The sequence below is a fragment of the Staurois parvus genome, unplaced genomic scaffold (genome assembly GCF_062004578.1).
Source record: "Staurois parvus isolate SC_StPar_1 unplaced genomic scaffold, SC_StPar_1.0 ptg000276l, whole genome shotgun sequence".
Taxonomy (NCBI): Eukaryota; Metazoa; Chordata; class Amphibia; order Anura; family Ranidae; genus Staurois; species Staurois parvus.
Window position 1 is genome coordinate 3,907,713 of NW_028318072.1, and position 17,849 is coordinate 3,925,561.

General features: G+C 40.9%; 1 protein-coding gene across 2 annotated transcripts in view; it reads right to left on the minus strand.

Annotated features, from left to right (window-relative positions):
• Positions 1–17,849, minus strand: part of PROM2 (prominin 2) — a 146,940-nt gene that overhangs the window by 58,306 nt on the left and 70,785 nt on the right. For both annotated transcript variants that reach the window (XM_089681729.1, XM_089681730.1), the window contains exons 9-16: positions 17,645–17,708; positions 17,387–17,546; positions 15,648–15,800; positions 13,307–13,430; positions 13,129–13,220; positions 10,743–10,827; positions 8,663–8,809; positions 5,068–5,142 (exon numbers count right to left, since the gene is read on the minus strand). In XM_089681729.1, the coding sequence (XP_089537855.1) occupies positions 5,068–5,142; positions 8,663–8,809; positions 10,743–10,827; positions 13,129–13,220; positions 13,307–13,430; positions 15,648–15,800; positions 17,387–17,546; positions 17,645–17,708 (900 nt within the window). The remainder of the gene's footprint in view (positions 1–5,067; positions 5,143–8,662; positions 8,810–10,742; positions 10,828–13,128; positions 13,221–13,306; positions 13,431–15,647; positions 15,801–17,386; positions 17,547–17,644; positions 17,709–17,849) is intronic.

A 17,849-nucleotide genomic window follows, 5' to 3' on the forward strand; every position in this document is an offset into this window, starting at 1 on the left:
TTTCAATGAAAAAATCTTATGCTAAAAATCTAAATGCAGGAACACTATTTTATATTTTAAACCTCTTAAGGAAAATCACTGAGGTATTTAGTTCAAGCACAACAAATATGTTTGTTAATAATAAACATTGATCAACCATAACTTTATGACCAACCACCTAATATTGAGTAAGTCTCTCTTTCACTGCCAAAACAGCTCCCTTTGCCACCAAAACAGACCTGATCCATCAGACATGGATGCTACTAGACCTCTGAAGGTATACTTTGCTATTTGGCACAAAGCAGTCGGTAGCAGATCCCACATGTCCTAAGTTGCAATGTAGGGCCCTCCATATATTGGACTTGTTTTTCCATCCCACAGATGCTGGATGGATTGAGAGAATTTGGAGGTCAAATCAACACCTCAAACTCATTGTTGTGTTCCTCAAACCATTCTTGAACCATTTTTACAGTGTAGCAGGGAGAATTATTCTGCTGAAAGAGTCCAGCCATCAGGGAATACTGTTTCCATGAAAGGATGTACTAATTCTACTACAATGTTTAGGTAAGTGTTATCTGTCAAAATAATTTCCTCATGAATGGTAGGACCAAGGTAAGCAATGTATAAGCAGTCAGCCATCCACATAAAAGAAAATATGCACCAGCCCACCTACTTCCATTCCTCTGTGATCAAATTCTCATGCTCATATGCCCATTGTAGGTGCTTTTGGCTATGGACACAGGTCATCATGGGCACCCTGATCAGTCTGTGGCTATGCAGCCCTATGCACAGCAAACTGCAATGCCAATATTTTCTGCTTTCAAAACATCAACTTTATGAACAACATGTTTACTTGCTGCCCAGTATATCCCACCAACTTTCAGATGCCATTTTAACAAGATAATCAGCGGTATTCACTTTACCTGTCAGTGGCCATAAAGTTATGGCTGATTGGTGTATGAAAATGAGCAGTTGAGAAAAATGAATAGATCAAAAACCGAAGAAAAAACAGGAAAAAACCCCCTATATGAATGTTAATCATAATAACATTAAACGTTCCATTCAAACTTTAGGCCATAGGATATGCAAGTAAAGATCCTGAATAACTGTTTTCTGCTTAAGATGGTAAGTCTGTTTCCTGCTCTTATTGGGGTATCCACCCAATAATAATTTCAATCAATAAAAAATTCTTAAAGATTCAGTGCCAAATTATGAGATGCAGCCTATGCTCACGAATGAGAGGTTTGCTCATGCTAATTTTGGAAAAGTCACAAAGGGGTCAGTCATCTGGGGATCAAGACATGATGTTTTTTTAAAGGAGTTGCTTTAAACAAATAACAAAATCCAAGATTCATCTGGTAGAATTTATAAAACATATGAAAAGAAGTCCAGTTAGCAGACCAGTAGACTGCTGCTTGATGTTGAAAAGCCCATAAAACACTCACAGATCTAGTAGAGTGAGTGACCTCACAGGAAAGGTTGGAACCCAAACCTTGACACCGTGTACAGTATTTGGCTGATATCTGCTTTAGTCACCCAGTAATGATGGGAAAAGAAGCATGAGCACCCTTATGGTGTTCACCTGGGATTACAAAAAGGCAACCAGTCTTCCTAAAGTGACTGAATGAAAGACTATCACATCCTGAACCACATCCAGACATTAGAGGGAAATTTACTTTTGGTGAACTGGAGCTGGACAGAGAGACAGGAGAACAATGTCCTAGAATTGAGATGAAAGGCAAAAAATATCTTAGGCAAGAAGGACGTCCTGGGCCTCAGCACTAAAAAAAGTTATTTTTGCAAAACCAAAAAGGTTATATACAGGATAAGGCCCCCAGGTCAGACATTCACCTTGCAGGGGTGATGACTACAAAGATTATCACTTTGTTAGTGGGAGTAGAGAGATGGATGTTTCCAATGGGTTCAAGCAGCATCTTTTGAAATACAGAAAGAACAAGATTCAGATTCCACAGTAACAGGGGAATGAACAGAGGGGAGCTACATGGGAGAGTCCCTGTGCAAAGGTCCTAATCAATGAGTGAGAGGCCAATAACCTCTGAAACAAAATAGAAAGGGCAGAAACCTGGTGCTTGATAGTAATAAAACTAAATGGTGGCCTAGACACAGCTGAAGAAAAAAGGTGGTTTTGTTCCACAGAGACAATCCTAGGGTAGAAGGCCTTCATACTAAGTGATGTATGCCTCTCTGATGATTGACCTATAGACCTTGCTGGAAGTAATCTTCCTAGCCTTTAGTATTGTAGAAATCACAGATTCTGAAAGACACCTGTCTTTCAAATCTTGAGCTTCAACAGCCATGCTGTTACAGCCAGTGACCATTAAGAGGGATGGTAAATAAGCCCTTGAGACAAAAAGCTCTGCTAGAGCCCAAGGAGCATCTTCCAAGAATCTTATTATGTCAGCACAACACATCCACTTGGGCCAGTCCAGAGCAATAAGGATCACCGGAATGCCTTTCAACTAGGTCCTGCAAAACAAATGAGGAGCTTCATTGGAGGAAATGCATAGATCCAGGTGTATTTATGGAACAGAGCCACTACAGTATCCGCTGCTTTCCCTAGAGGGGCTCTGTACTAGGTGACAAATCTGTCAGTTTGTTTTTGAACTTGGATGCCAGAAGGTCCACATCCATCATCCCCCAACTGAGACATAGGTCTTGGAATATCTCTGCCCTGGACAGGATCTGAGCTACCTCTCTTGCTGCACGGAGACTTCTGGTTTCTCCCTGATTTCATCTAGATCAGATGATGATTGGGAAATTGCATATTACATATTTCCTTATTATTAGTGGCTGGACATTCCCTGCACACAAATCCTGTATATAATTCACAGCTAGACTGGAAATATTTGTCTCGACTGTTCTGATCATCGGCCACGCCATATGAGGGAGGGACCCGTGGCAGAAACAGCATTTTTAGTTAAGTAGTCTTGTTATTTTTTTCTTTTTATTTATCTGTATCTGTCTTTACTTTTAATACATGTTTTACTTATAAGTATTTGTGTGATCTCTCTTTGCACATATTGAATACAATCTCAAAACCCTAATAAAACAGATTGGTCCAACACTACAAAGACAAATCATGTGAAGTTCCAGGATGTTGATCAGGGGATGAGACTGCTCTGGTGCACAAGTATGTGGTTTCTGTGCATGTGTATTGACAGGAGACCCTTGCAAAGAAGAAGACCAGAAGACTGTCAAAATGGAATTTGAAAGCTATAGCCATTTGCCCCATGTGCTGTATAGTCATGAATTGAACCACAGCAGTGGTGAGATCTCTTTTAAGAGATCTTGACTGGTCAGCCATGGTTTGGTATAGTGAAGCTACAATCAAATTGAGTAGAAGAGCAAGACCTGCCAGAAAGAACAGAGTTCAAGATCAGACTTTTATCCACTTACTGGTTTGATTCCTAAAGAGGTGCATCCTCCACCCCTTTAGTAGTCCTTTGTTAATCTAGGATCCACAGTGGGGGCAGAACACTTTTCCTCCCCAAATAGGTACAAAGCTGAAAGTCTGTCAGGGAGTTTCCAACTTCCACAGTGAAAGAGTTGGAACAGCAGGTGCAATGGGAATGTCTTTGTGGCCTTAGGGGTACCAAAGAACCCACAACTGGAAACCTTTGCACTGTTAAGACATGCCAGAAGACAGAGCTGAGACTATCCAAAGAAATCACTATATTCTCACAGAATGAGTCTTAAGACTTTAGGGTAAAGGAAATGTATTGTATGGGTAAGAATGATAGCACCAACTACTGGTTAGTGGCTACAAAGAAAAAAAGAATGTCCCAAGCAAGCTGTTGCTTTTTTATTTTTTTACTAGAAAATATGTCAGCTACAGAAAAGTAAGTCAGAGTTGAGGGCCAGTGGCTTTTGCCTGCTTCAGATTTGCTTCCCTCTCAATGCAAGTCAATAGAAACACAAAAGCAGCTTGAACAGGATCGATGCAGCTTGGTGGATATGGTAAAAACAATAAAAACAATGGGAAAAGCTCACTTCCAGACAATTTAAGTATATGGTTAAAACAGATATATGGGAACTGTTTTTGATTTCCAATTCACTCCATGATGGCCTTTCCAGAAAATACAGCCAAGTAGGTGATTGAAAAGACTCTTTTCTACTGAAGTTTAGCAACATCACTAAGTCACCTTTCCCCCCCAGCCTGTGATAAGACAATGAAGGAGCAGCAGTAGACTGATGAGCTTAACTCACTGCTCACTCTGCTCTCTTGTACTGTCACTATGCTCCTTGGCAGCGTAGGCTAACTAGTTGCTAGTACAGTCCATTCCTTTTCCAGTGGACAAAGGGGATAACAAAAGACTAATGAAAACCATCTATTTTTAAAATGCATTTATTATATTTAATGTATCAAATGCATTTTTAACTTTATTTGTGTATTTTTTATCTATTTACATGTCAGGAATGGACTCGCCAATGGTGGTGGGACTCACCTGCCTTGTGGGCTGCAGTACCAAGGCTGGCCAGCGGGTGCTCTCAGCAACCAGAAGCTCACTCCTGCAATCAGCCATCACCTGAGGCTGATTGCGGGAGGTGTATTTAAGGAATGGCCAGACCTGCAGTCAGTGCCTTGGTGTTTGTTTCCCATGTGCCCTGTTTCCTGTATCCTGTCTCCTGCCTGCTCGACTCTCCTGCTTGACTCTGAATCTGATAGAACTCCGCCTGCACTGACCCCGGCTATTCCTGACCATTATTCTGCCTGCTCCCGTTGTACCTTTCTGCCTGATTGTTCCTGACCCGGCCTGCCTGACCACTCCACCTCTCCAGCCCTGACTGCACCTGTACCTATTAGTTTAAGGTTTGTTTTGTTTTGCACTGTGTTTGTTTATTTTGTGCAGCTCATAATAAATATTATTATTATTTAATCATTTCTGAAGCCTGCTGTTTCCCTGTGTCAGTCCACACATCTCTGGCCATACCGGGATCCCTGACAATATACCTGGAGTTGAGATTTAAATATGCATAATGAAAATAAATAGAAACATTTACTTTGGCAGGTGCTCTGATTCATGAAATAACATAAACATATGTATCACATTGGTTGATAAAGATTACCTGAAATATTGAAAGAGTTTCCAGCGCTAGAACAAACCCCTCAACATTTTGTAGAATCACCAGAGTTGATTGAATCTAGAAGAGCACAAAAGGATTAACTATGAATAACTAATTTTACTTATATTAATAATACTTTTTCTACAAATTTGAATATTTTAACCACTCGATAAAATGCATCAGTTCTACTAACATGGTGTATTAAATACACTTATACATGCAGTTTACATGTGCATGTTTTAAGGATTTGTCAAGTACTGTCAGTCTACTGCCTACCTAGACTATCTATTTTTGGTCCCAGGAAAAAAAAAAATCACAATGTGAGAATGGATATAAATTGACCACAACAGTGTTTATTAGCAAATTACATGAGAAATATAAATGCTGAAAATTGGTACTACACGTGACTGTGACTGCCCATTTGAGACTGAGTACTTAATCCAGCCTGTGGAAACTTACTTGGACCACCAGCCTGACATCATCAACCAATAATAAGGTAAGGCTTTTCATGCTCCAAGCTTTGCTCTGTGTTTGAACCTCGCATGAAATTACTTTGTTTTAAACCATTTTTTATCTAGATTTAGCATTTAAGTAATTCAGTGTTTGACTTGATATCTGTCAATATCAAACCTATGCTGGCCATATATGGATCAAAAGTATGCCGGTTCAGCATGTAACAGCCAAATTTTGGTCCATCAATGGCTGTTTTAATGTGACTGCTGGTAAATCTTTGTTCGATCAGCACATGCAGGCAATCACCTGCAGCACTAACTAGTGTATTCTGACAGCAGAGGAGTCCTCACTGTCAAAATACAACAGCTCAGTGGGGAGGATCCCTCATCCACCAGCCCACTGGCTAATCAAAAAAAAAACAAACAGCCCATGTATGCATGTATGGCCAGCTTTAGATACCCATATATAGGCAGCCTAAAGATACACTATATTGTCAAAAGTATTGTGACACCCCTCCAAATCATTGTGATTCAGGTGTTTCAATCACTTCCATGGCCACGGGTATATAAAACCAAGCACCTAGGCATGCAGACTGATTCTACAAACATTTCTGAAAGAATAGGTTGCTCTCAGGAGCTCAGTGAATTCAAGTATGGTACCATGATAAGTTGCCATCTGTGCAATAAGTCCATCCATGAAATTTCTTTGCTACTGAATATTCCATGGTCAACTGTTAGTGGTATTATAATAAAGTGGAAGCAACTGGGAACAACAGCAACTCAGCCACAAAGTGGTAGGCCATGTAAAATGACAGAGCGGGATCAGCCCATGCTGAAGCGCACAGTGAACAGAAGTCATCAACTGTCTGCAGAGTCAATAGCTAAAGACCTCCAAACTTCTTGTGGCCTTCAGATTAGCACAACAACAGTGCATAGAGAGCTTCATGGAATGGGTTTCCATGGGCGAACAGCTGCATCCAAGCCTTACATCACCAAGTGCAATGAAAAGCGTTGGATGCAGTGGTGCAAGGCACGCCACCACTGAGCTCTAGAGCAGTGGAGACATGTTCTCTGGAGTGACATATCATGCTTCTCTGTCTGGCAATCCGATGGACATGTCTGGGTTTGGCGGTTGCCAGGAGAACAGTACTTCCTGACTGCATTGTGCCAAATGTAAAGTTTGCTGTAGGGGGGATTATTGTGTGGGGTTGTTTTTCAGGGGTTGGGTTTGGCCCCTTAGTTCCAGTGAAGGGAACTCTTAAGGCGTCAGCATACCAAGACATTTTGGACCATTTCATGCTCCCAACTTTGTGGGAACTGTTTGGGGATGGCCCCTTCTTGTTCCAATATGAATGTGCACCAGTGTACAAAGCAAGGTCCATACGATAAAGACATGGATGATTTGAGATGGAGGAATTTGTCTGGCCTGCACAGAGTCCTGACCTCAACCCGATAGAACAGCTTTGGGATGAATTAGAGTGGAGCCAGGCCTTCACGTCCGACATCAGTGCCTGACCTCACAAATACACTTTTGGAGGAATGGTCAAACATTCCCATAGACACACTCCTAAACCTTGTGGACAGCCTTCCCAGAAGAGTTGAAACTGTTATAGCGGCAAAGGGTGGGCCAACTCAATATTTAACCCTATGGACTAAGACTGGGATGCCATTAAAGTTCATGTGTGTGTAAAGGCAGGTGTCCCAAAACTTTTGCCAATATAGTGTACCTTTCATTGTAAGTAACTGATACAAAAGTTTTCTGCGCTTCCTTCTGCTTAGGCGCTCATTCAAACAAAATGCATCGCTGTGCATTTTTTTTGCATTGATAAGGGTGGGCGCAATGTATGGTCACAAAAAAAATAATTGTATTCTAATGAACCTGTTCATACCATTGTGTCACATTGCAGTGCTTTTGGAAGAACTCCTGTATACTGCTTTTTGGGTGCTTTAACCAGAACACTGCATTTCCCTTCAAATCAATGAAAATGTCTTTAAGCTATGCAATGGAGTTAGAGGAATTTTCTAAGACTAGAGCAGACAGAATCTGTGCAGCTGTGAACGGCAACCAATCAGCTTCCAGCTTTTATTTTCAAAGTTTAATTGAACAAGCTGAGGCTAGTGGCTGAATGGGCACTATGTACAGCTGCTCCATATTTTGTCAGGTTAATTTTTTTAGTAAATTCCTTCCAATGTGTTTAAAACACGTGTCTCTGCAAGTCTATGCAGTGTGCAGTTAGGTGTGAATAAACGCTTATTTAATCAGTCAAGTGAGTGTAAACCATAGCAGCCTGCGGGTCTCTCTAACAAGCAAGTTGGTGCTTAGGGGGTTAAAGCGCTCTGTATCTGACAACATCCATTTTTTTATTACAGTACTTGTTTATTTCATCTTTCGCTCATACAGCCAGTTCCTGTCTACATGCATGCTCTCCACAAAGGCTGCATGGCATTTGACAACAGTGGAACATGCCTGTGTGATGTGTTGAAATGGTGACTTCTAGTCATAGAAGCACAGTTGGGAGACAGGGACGAAGTGTTGTTACCCTATAACAGGAAGTGTTTGAAAGAGGTGTTTCGTGGAAGAACCAATACACATTTTAACCCCTTCCCACTCTCTACTTTTGGCCTTTCAACTGGTTCTTAACATTTGGAGGTGGGATGGACGCTCCAATTTTATAATCAATGTTATTGGTTGTTACAGTGGTCACATGATCTGGAGCTCATCCCACCTGCCCCCTACTATACACAGAGCCTGGGAGCTGTCTGTGACAGCTGAGTCACTCTGCTGGGAGTACAGCATGAGCAAACTCCCAACACAGAAACCTCAACTGTCATGGACCTATATGTGCGACATGTGGGCATTAAGGCCCACCTTCCCTACCGTTACACATGTATGTTATGTGGTTGGCAAGAGGTTAATTATATATTACTTTTGAATCTACATTACATCTTAATGCTTATACAGTATGAGATTTTAGTGATTGGGTTTTCTTACATACTTTAATACTTATGATCTTGGTAAAAACCACAAGTATTAATATGCTTGCCTTGGTAATATAACATTGGTACTCGTGCATAAGTGTATGTGCTGTATGCCTCATTGCGTAGGCAAGATTAGCATTAGTGTTGTAAGATTTATAATATCCCACCTTTTGAAGGATATTATTGAATGGTATCCCATCCACACCACTGTTGTTATACTCTTGTAGAACCTTCACGGCTATAGTGGACATTAAGTTCAGTGGAGTTAGATTCAAGGTGAAGTTGTCAATCTTTTCCTCGAGATCTGCTGTATACTGTGGGGAGGAGATGGGAAAGTAATAGAAAAACTGGTTCATTACAGATCTGTCACCAGGATTAAAGTCTCTTTCATCCCATTAACATTACTCATTAGTTATTAATACACATGCCAAAGAGTGACTCAACTGTCACACTGATCTGAAACAGAATCAGCCTTATACACAATACTATTCTTAAGCTGAAACTTTAAGGATAAGTTCACCTTATTTAGGGTGTAACGTGTAACATGCCCCAACAGTCCCCCCCGCACCCCTTCATTCCTTCCCCTGTGATAGTGGGTGGGGAATCTTCTCCCTGCACCTGTTTCTGATTTTCATAAATACAATACAATGTAATACACTGCTCAAAAAAAATTAAAGGAACACTTTGAAAACACATCAGATCTCAATGGGAAAAATATCATGCTGGATATCTATACTGATATGGACTGGGTAATGTGTTAGGAATGTAAGGATACCCCATCATTTGATGGAAATGAAAATTATCAACCTACAGAGGACTAAATAAAGACACCCCAAAAATCTAAATGAAAAATTGATGCAGCAGGCTAGTCCATTTTGCTGAAATTTCATTCAAAAAGGTACTAGTTTGTATGGCCCCCACATGCTTGTATGCATGTGTGACAACGTTGGGGCATGCTCCTAATGAGATGACGGATGGTGTCCTGGAGTATTTCTTCCCAGATCTAGACCAGGGCATCACTGAGCTCCTGGAGAGTCTGAGGCGTGACCTGGCGGCATCAGATGGACCAAACATGATATCTCAGAGGTGTTCTATTGGATTTAGGTCAGGCGAGAGTGGGGGCCATTCAATGGTATCAGTTTCTTCATCCTCCAGGAACTGCCTGCATACTTTCGCCACATGAGGCCTGGGATTGTCATGCACCAGGAGGAACCCAGGACCCACTGCACCAGCGTAGGGTCTGACAATGGGTCCAAGGATTTCATCCCGATACCTGATGGCAGTCAGAGTGCCATTGTCTAGCCTGTAGAAGTCTGTGCGTCCCTCCATGGATATGCCTCCCCAGACCATCACTGACCAACCACCAAAACGGTCATGCTGATTGATGTTACAGGCAGTATAACCTCATGTCTGTTGCATGTGCTCAGGGTGAACCTGCTCACATCTGTGAAAAGCACAGGGAGCAGACGTGCCAATTCTGGTGTTCAAATGACAATCAAGCTCTATGGTGCCAGGCAGTGAGCACAGGGCCCACTAGCGGATGTCGGGCTCCCAGGAAATCTGTTTCTGATTGTATGGTCACAGACTTTCACACCAGTGGCCTGCTGGAGATCATTTTGTAGGGCTATGGCAGTGCTCATCCTGTTCCTCCTTGCACAAAGGAGCAGATACCGGTCCTGCTGATGGGTTAAAGACCTTCTACAGCCCTGTCCAGCTCTCCTATAGTAACTGCCTGCCTCTTTTAATCTCCTCCATGCTCAAGACTGTGCTGGAAGACACAGCAAACCTTCTGCAATGGTATGTATTGATGTGTAATCCTGGAGGAGTGGGACTGCCTGTGCAACCTCTGTAGGGTCCATGCATTGCCTCATGCTACCAGAAGTGACACTGATCCTCGCCAAATGCAAAAGTAGTGAAAAACAGTTAGAAAAGATGAGTAGGGAAAAAATGTCAGTGGCCTCCATCTGTAAAACCATTCCTGTTTTGGGGGTTGTCACACTGTTGCCCATCTAGTGCACCTTTTGTCAATTTCATTAACACCAAAGCAGCTGTAACTGATTAACAACCCCCTCTGCTCCTTAACTTACCAGATCAATATCCCAGGAGTTTAATTGACTTGATGCCATACTCTGATTAAAAAGTGTCCCTTTAATTTTTTTGAGCAGTGTACAATCTAATGTCTATAGCTTCAGGTTTATGGAAGCATCAAGCCCTTTTCATCTAAAAGTCATACTGACTGCTGCTTACCTGGGTAATGTTGAAAGCACTGTCCAAGTCAATAGGGTTACTAAACTGAAGGATATCCCAAATTGGAGAACCTCTCTTGCACTGGCTGGGAGAAAGAGACACAAAGTAAGTCAAAGTTTGCAGAGGCAGCATTACTAGACTAAAATGCCAGCAGTAATTAAACTGCCAGTGTGTGTGACTTATGCTGGATATGAGGCACATGCTGAAAACATTTGTAGAGTTCCATTAAAGTAGAGCCTCTATTGCTTGATCTGACAGGCAATTAACTGCACCTTGCATATGCTCTTCATTTCTGGAGCTACTAGAAGGGCTTTGCTTAATGGTTGGCACACTCTACTGATCTTTATGAATTAATGAAGCTCTTCTATAATTGTTGAGAGCAGCAAAAAAACTGGCATTCACACGATGCATTTTTTTATTGCCAAAGTCCAAGTCTGTGCTAACCCATGCTATTTCTTGAAAACAGGTTACTTCACCTATGGAAAAATCTATGGAAAAAATGGCAACAAAGCTTATCTCACTGGTCAAGAAGTGGAGAATGGTGAGCTGCCTTGGAAGGATCAATCTCAACACTTGGCTGAATGAGTCAAGAGTACACTAGCATATTAGTTATCTATATTTTCTGTCAAAGCCCAAATCATAGAAACAGAGAGGCTTAGTGAAATGAGTATAGTTTTAAACAAATATTGAACTTTTTAGAAGCAACGTGTGTGGTTCAAATAAGAGCTTGAATATACCATATGTACATACTTGATGTATGCCTGGATTGACAACAGCTAATACCATCAGTAAACATAGTACTTCTGTCTTTTCCCAAAGAAATCTGTGGCAGCAAACTATTCTACAAGAGCCCCCTGTGCCCCTGGAACTCAGAGGAGGCAAATGGGCTGCTTTGGTATAGAATTACTTTAGCCCTACAGCATAGAAGCCTATATGCAATCACAATGTTATAAAACAAAATACTGTATATCTGATTGTATATCTAGGCAGGTATAAATTGATGATTTTCATTTTTGATTCATTTTGTTTTATCATCACAGGATTAACTCAAATAACTTTCAAATCCAGCTGCTTCTAACTGGCACTGAACTCCACATGAAATGCATCTAAACCCAAGAACAAAAGAATATATGTTGCAGCTTACAAGACCTTAGATGTAGTGATTGTAGTCATTTTCTTTTTCAGGATTTTTTCCTTTTAACTTCACCTGGTGATCCTGCCAGTATCATCCTTCCTGTCCTAGGATGACAACTTTCACTCACTGTACTGTATCTACAGTTTACAAACAGGACTGGGATCAGTGCTGTTTGATAACAATCAGCATTGAAAAGTATAAGACTGTCTGATTTCTGGCAGTATCAATAGGAATTTTTTGTATTAACTATCAAAAATATATAAAAAAATGCTAACTTGTATATTTAACAAACCAAAAAGGAGCAAATATAAGAAGTCCATTGTTGGGGTTTACATAGACTTAACATGATTGACAAGTGCATACGGTATGTTGGTGCAAGGCCTGAAAATTGCAGTCCATCTTCGCTAAAGTATTAGCAGTAGTCTTTTTTTGGAGTTGCTAGTAAAAGAAATGTTTACCTGCACGGGTATGCACAGTTGTTCTGAGCATCCCCATGCAACCAGTATCACACCTGTCAATTGGGATGCAGGAGCTGAACAGACACAACTGCTGCTTCCAATGTGACATCTGTGCAGGTGTAAGTGCATAGCTCCGAACACACCCGGGGTGCACTAGCACTGATGTCACATTGCACATTGGCAGTAGTGGATGCAGTGGTGTATTTAGGTTTTGTGCTGCCCTAGGCAACACAAAAATTGGACTACCCCCCCCATAGAGAGAGCCTAAAATTGACAAACAACACCCCTGCCCCCCCACCTGAGGAAGCCTTACACTAACACACATATTCCCCCCCATTGAGAGAGAGAGAGACACTCACCATCACAGCTCCAGACATCCCTGGGAACGTGAGTTGGGTTCTGCATACACCATCAAGCAGCCCGTAGCCTCTCTCAACTGGTCCCCATGCTGCATGTGTGCCTTCTACTGTCCTTTCTTCTGGAGTTTCTGCTGCCCTCCTGAAAGATGCCGCCCTAGGCAAATGCCTTGTTTGCTTTGTGGTAAATACGCCCCTGAGTGGCTGTGTCTGTGCAGCTGCATCCCAATTGACAACAATGAGACTGGTTGCATGGGGATGCTTGGAACACCCCTGTGCCAGTAAACAAGGCCCCCACATGGGCCCGAATTCATATGCCCTGTGTACGTGAGGCCTTAGGGTTAGTAAGCCTGTAGAAGCTGTACATGATAACTACAGCAATTTACACCCAAGTACTGGATAAATAAGAAAGATCAGCACATTTTTGCATTACTCACTTATACATATCTGTAAAGCTGGAATTTTCTTTGAGTCCAAGTTGTTTTCGCAAGTTGACATTATTGGGCAGATTTTTAGGGTCATCCAGAAACTGTAAAGTATATAATATCATTATGTAAAAGTGACAGATGTTTAAAGAGTTTTTGAGTTAACATACTTTTGCTGTCTTTCACTTACCTTATAGATATCACCATTCACCCAGTGTTTACACACAAGTGTTTGTATGTTTCCTCCAATCAAGAAGGTAATGAACACGAAGAGGATCAGTAACCAGGAGAATATGAAGGTCAGATACACCTGGCTGCAGGAGATATGCATTAGATTGGTCAGGACACACTTTTAGTACTGCTGATATTATTGAATGCTGCTTTTCCAAAAATGTGGTTAAATGTGTTGTGTACCATTGCCATAACATCTCCTTTAAAATGATACTGTTATTCTCGTCTTTCACAAATCAAGACTTTTTAAAGTAGGTCTTTGAGGGCTATGTGTACCAAACTAGTAGCAGTGGCATTATTTAGTTGTAATTACTATTGTCAATCTTCTTTCTCTCTGGCACTTATTCTTTGATACACGCACTCATCCACCAACAGAACCAGAATCCAATCAAGACATTGCTTTTAACACCACTTGTAACCAAAGCCCTCATTAAGTAGATGTTTTCAGACCATGGCTTATATCACTTTAACATTAGAGTGAGCAAGGTCTTCCACAGAGAATAGGATTGCTACAGTAATGACTACTAGGCACTAGAGCAGTGGTGGTCAACCCAATAAAAATAGAGGACCTCAAATGCATCCCTGACATGCATAATGACCTAGGACCCATTCACACTGATTTGTTTCAGTAATTTTTGATAAAATGTGTGTTTGCTATTACTAGCACTTTACATTTCAGTGCATCCTGGAAAAAATAATTAATTTATGTAAAATGTTAATGTAACTTTAAGATAAGATCAAGATGCTTATTCAGTTAAAACTAATGTCATCCAAAGCATCCAACATGTTGGAACTTAAGAAATAAATTGGGAAATTGAACTTCTAATTTTTTTTACCATTTTAATTAATCTATTATTATTATTCTATTATTATTATTATTATTATTTTTTTTTTTTATACTTTCTTAGGATAACTGTATTAGGTCAGTGAAGACATGATCCAGCCCCCATACAACTCTACTGCACTGTATCAGTGATCTTTCAACACAGGGGAGGCAAAACAGAGCAGTGCAGTGACATCACATTTGACCTCACATCACTTTAACTGTAAACACAAAATACAAAAACATGGTGTTTATACTGCCTGCTACTAGTGCTCCTGTGCAACAGGAGTAGAAGCCCCAGACCTGAACAATACAATGAAGCTAACTGGGACCTGCAGAAGCCACTAGCACTTGATGAATAGTTGGCTATTTTCATTACCTGATCCTGGAGGAATCGAATTTTAGAATATAATGCTGATACTCAATTAGTTGACAGAGTGAATTTCCAAATGACTGGGTCAGAATTTTCTTTTTTAATGATAGTATTTATTTAAAGAGTTAACATCATACACAATAATAGGGGGCCACTATAGTACAACCAAACCAAACCACTCTCTTCAATTCTCCCAAGACCTTCTGCTCTCTAGTTCCCGTGTCACTTCCTCCCATGCTCGCCTTCAGGACTTCTCCCAAGCTTCTCCCATCCTACAGAAGTCCCTAGCCTAATTTTTCCGGCTGTCTCCTAATCTATCCACCTTTAGACGATCCCTGAAAACCTTTCTCTTTAAAGAAGTCTATCCTGCTTCTAACTAGTAAACTGCCTTTTATTTCCTCCATCAGCTCATCCCCCACAGCTTTTACCTTTTGTATCACTCAACCCCTCCTCCTAGATTGTAAGCTCTAACGAGCAGGGCCCTCTGTTTCCTTTTGTACCGAATTGTATTGTAACTGTAATGTCTACCTTCATTTGGTTGGTGTTTGCTGGTGTTATATAAATCCTGTATAATAATAATGCAGTAAGTGCAGTGTCTGCTCTTCTGTGGGCTCCATCTGGTGTTCCTTGCCAAGCCTTGCTGTGCACCATCAAGAGTAAGGAAAGTGTGTCACCACTGATATGTCTCACTTCTCTGGGAATCCAGCAGAATGAAACAGTATGAATATACTTTTCATGTATTTGTATGGATAGGTGTAATTTATGGACCACAGAAGGGTGCAGTCTAAGGAGGAACTATTACTTTTTACACTAACATTTAGATGGGGTGATATCTATTAATATTCTATTATTGATATTCTGAATTAACAGATAGGTATAAGAAATATTCACATTAAATGTCTCTCTTTTCTTCATTTTAGTTTCTCCTCCTTCCTTGATGTTACTTTCCCCTAGTGCCCACAGCTTATTGCTATTATTTTTCTCGGATTATCAGAAAAAATCTGGTTGCTGATATTCTATGACTGATTGAATTTTTAGATTTCTGCATCTGAATTTAGTTTCATTTTATTGACAGCATCTTTTGAAGATTTCAGAGTCACATACATTAAGAGAAAGCCAGCTCCATCCCTCAGTCTACGCCGACTGCTCTCTGGGTCTTGAAGTATGTAGAGGCCCCAGACTCCAAAGATCAACCCCAGTGCTGTGCAAGCAGCTATCAGAAGAAGGACACAACACAGAACAACCCCAACTATCCACCTGTAAGTAAAAAAGGCAAGTTTATTTAGGGAGTGGTGAAAAGATATAGGCAGAGTTACAATAATAGCAGTGCAAACAATTACAGGGAGGCTTTGAACAGAGTTCTTATAGGAGTGGTTAGCTTATGCAATGGCATTACAAAACTCTTATTAGGCTAAAGGCAAGAACAGGGCAACGAGCTAATAATAGAATGAATTTGGAAGGTAACATATTAGTTCTAAGAACATTAGTTACGCAAAGCCATTACCATAAGTTAAGCTAAAAAACATTTCCACATACTATTAATATAAGTGTATACTGACCATATAACATAATAACCAGATGAGTTAAAATATTAAGCCTTAATGCAAAACTACCGCTTATGGGGTCCCTAAAACCACAATTTTTAAGGTTTTCAGCAATTAGACTGCATATAAGCAGTTGTTTTGTTTTTTTTTTTTAATTTTTGCTGGGATCCATATTTTTTTTATTTCTATATATTGAAAACTGAACTTGGGCATTAAGATGTAGAAACGTTAACCATGCTGTTCCTCTATCCACTTCATTTTATTATTTGATTTCTAGCATTTTATATAGAACAAATATATTACACAGAATATCATAGACCCATACCTAATGTCCATACCTGGTCATAGATGAGTCAGTGTTTTACGATAAGCCAGCGGGCTGATTGGAAAAACTGAATGGATTCCCCCATCCACACAGGCGAGGTGGACAGAAGAACCCTTCCTCTGTTTGGCTGCAACGCTGATCGAATACAAACTTTCTAACAAGCCTGTTTGTAATAAATTGATAGTTAGATCACGAACGGGAATGGACATAGATGGATCAAAATTTGGTGGGCCCTGCTGATCCACACACTAGATAAAGCCAATCAGCCAGTTTTATGTGTTTTGCAGTAAAGAAACCAGGGCATGCAGAAAAGCCATTAAAAACACAGGGAGCAAATATTTGAACATTACCTATGGTTAAAGTGGCTCTAAAGGTCGAAGTTTTTTTTCACCTTAATGCATTTTGTGCATTAAGGTAAAAAACCTTCTGCAATCAGCCCTCCCCCCCTCCCCAGTTCCCTCTAAATAATTACCTGAGCCTGATCTCGATCCAGTGATATGCACAAGAGCAGAGGCTCTCCTGGGCCTTTCCCTCTTCATTAGCGAGGCAGCAGTGGGAGGCATTGGCTCTGGCTTCTGTCAATCACAGCCAGTGAGGGGAGAGAGGGGTGGGGCCGAGCCAGCTCTGTTTGTCAATGGACATACAGATCTGGCTCGGGAGTGAGCACGTACCAGTGCAGTTTGCTATGGAGGCACTTGGCAGGGGGGAGTCCTGGGCCCAGGAGTGTCAGCACGTGACCATAGAAGAGGATCGGGGCTGCTCTGTACAAAACCATTGTACAGAGCAGGAAAGTATGACATTTTTGTTGTTTTTTTTTAAAAAAACGTGTGCCTTTGCAATAAATTTCATTGGAATAAACCTGATAGTGCGCTAGGAGAAAGGAGAACTGGCACAACGCCTTAATGTGACCAATGGCTCCAAGGATTTTTCCTCTGCATGTTACTCACTGTTTTGTCAAGTAGGAGTGACATTACCTGTAGTACTCATAGCGTTCTACTTCCTCTCCATACAACCCAGTCTTCTCCTCAAAGGCAAGCAAAGCTGTATTTATAGGACCGATATACTGAGTTATGGGCAAACTGGATGCATATGATTTAACTTCTGCCTCTGTTTTATTCAAGGCAGCTGCAACATCTGGAATTAAGAAATATCGGAATAAAAGGACGCTATACAAGAATGAACGTTAAATAAAAGAAGTAAAATCTCTTAATCCCTTTGGGTTTACAACTCACCACTAATACTTCTGGAAGTCTGTGTGTTCACGAATTTTGGCAGGTTGTTGAGCGCTTGAAGTGCCTGAGAGGATGAAAGAGAAAGAGTGGGGGCTAAAGATTGACTTACTAAAAGGGAAGTATGAAGAACGCAGGCAGGGCCTGAGAGGAAGATTAAAGAGAAGAGGAAGAGAGGGAAGTGACAGAATGACACAAAGAGAGACAA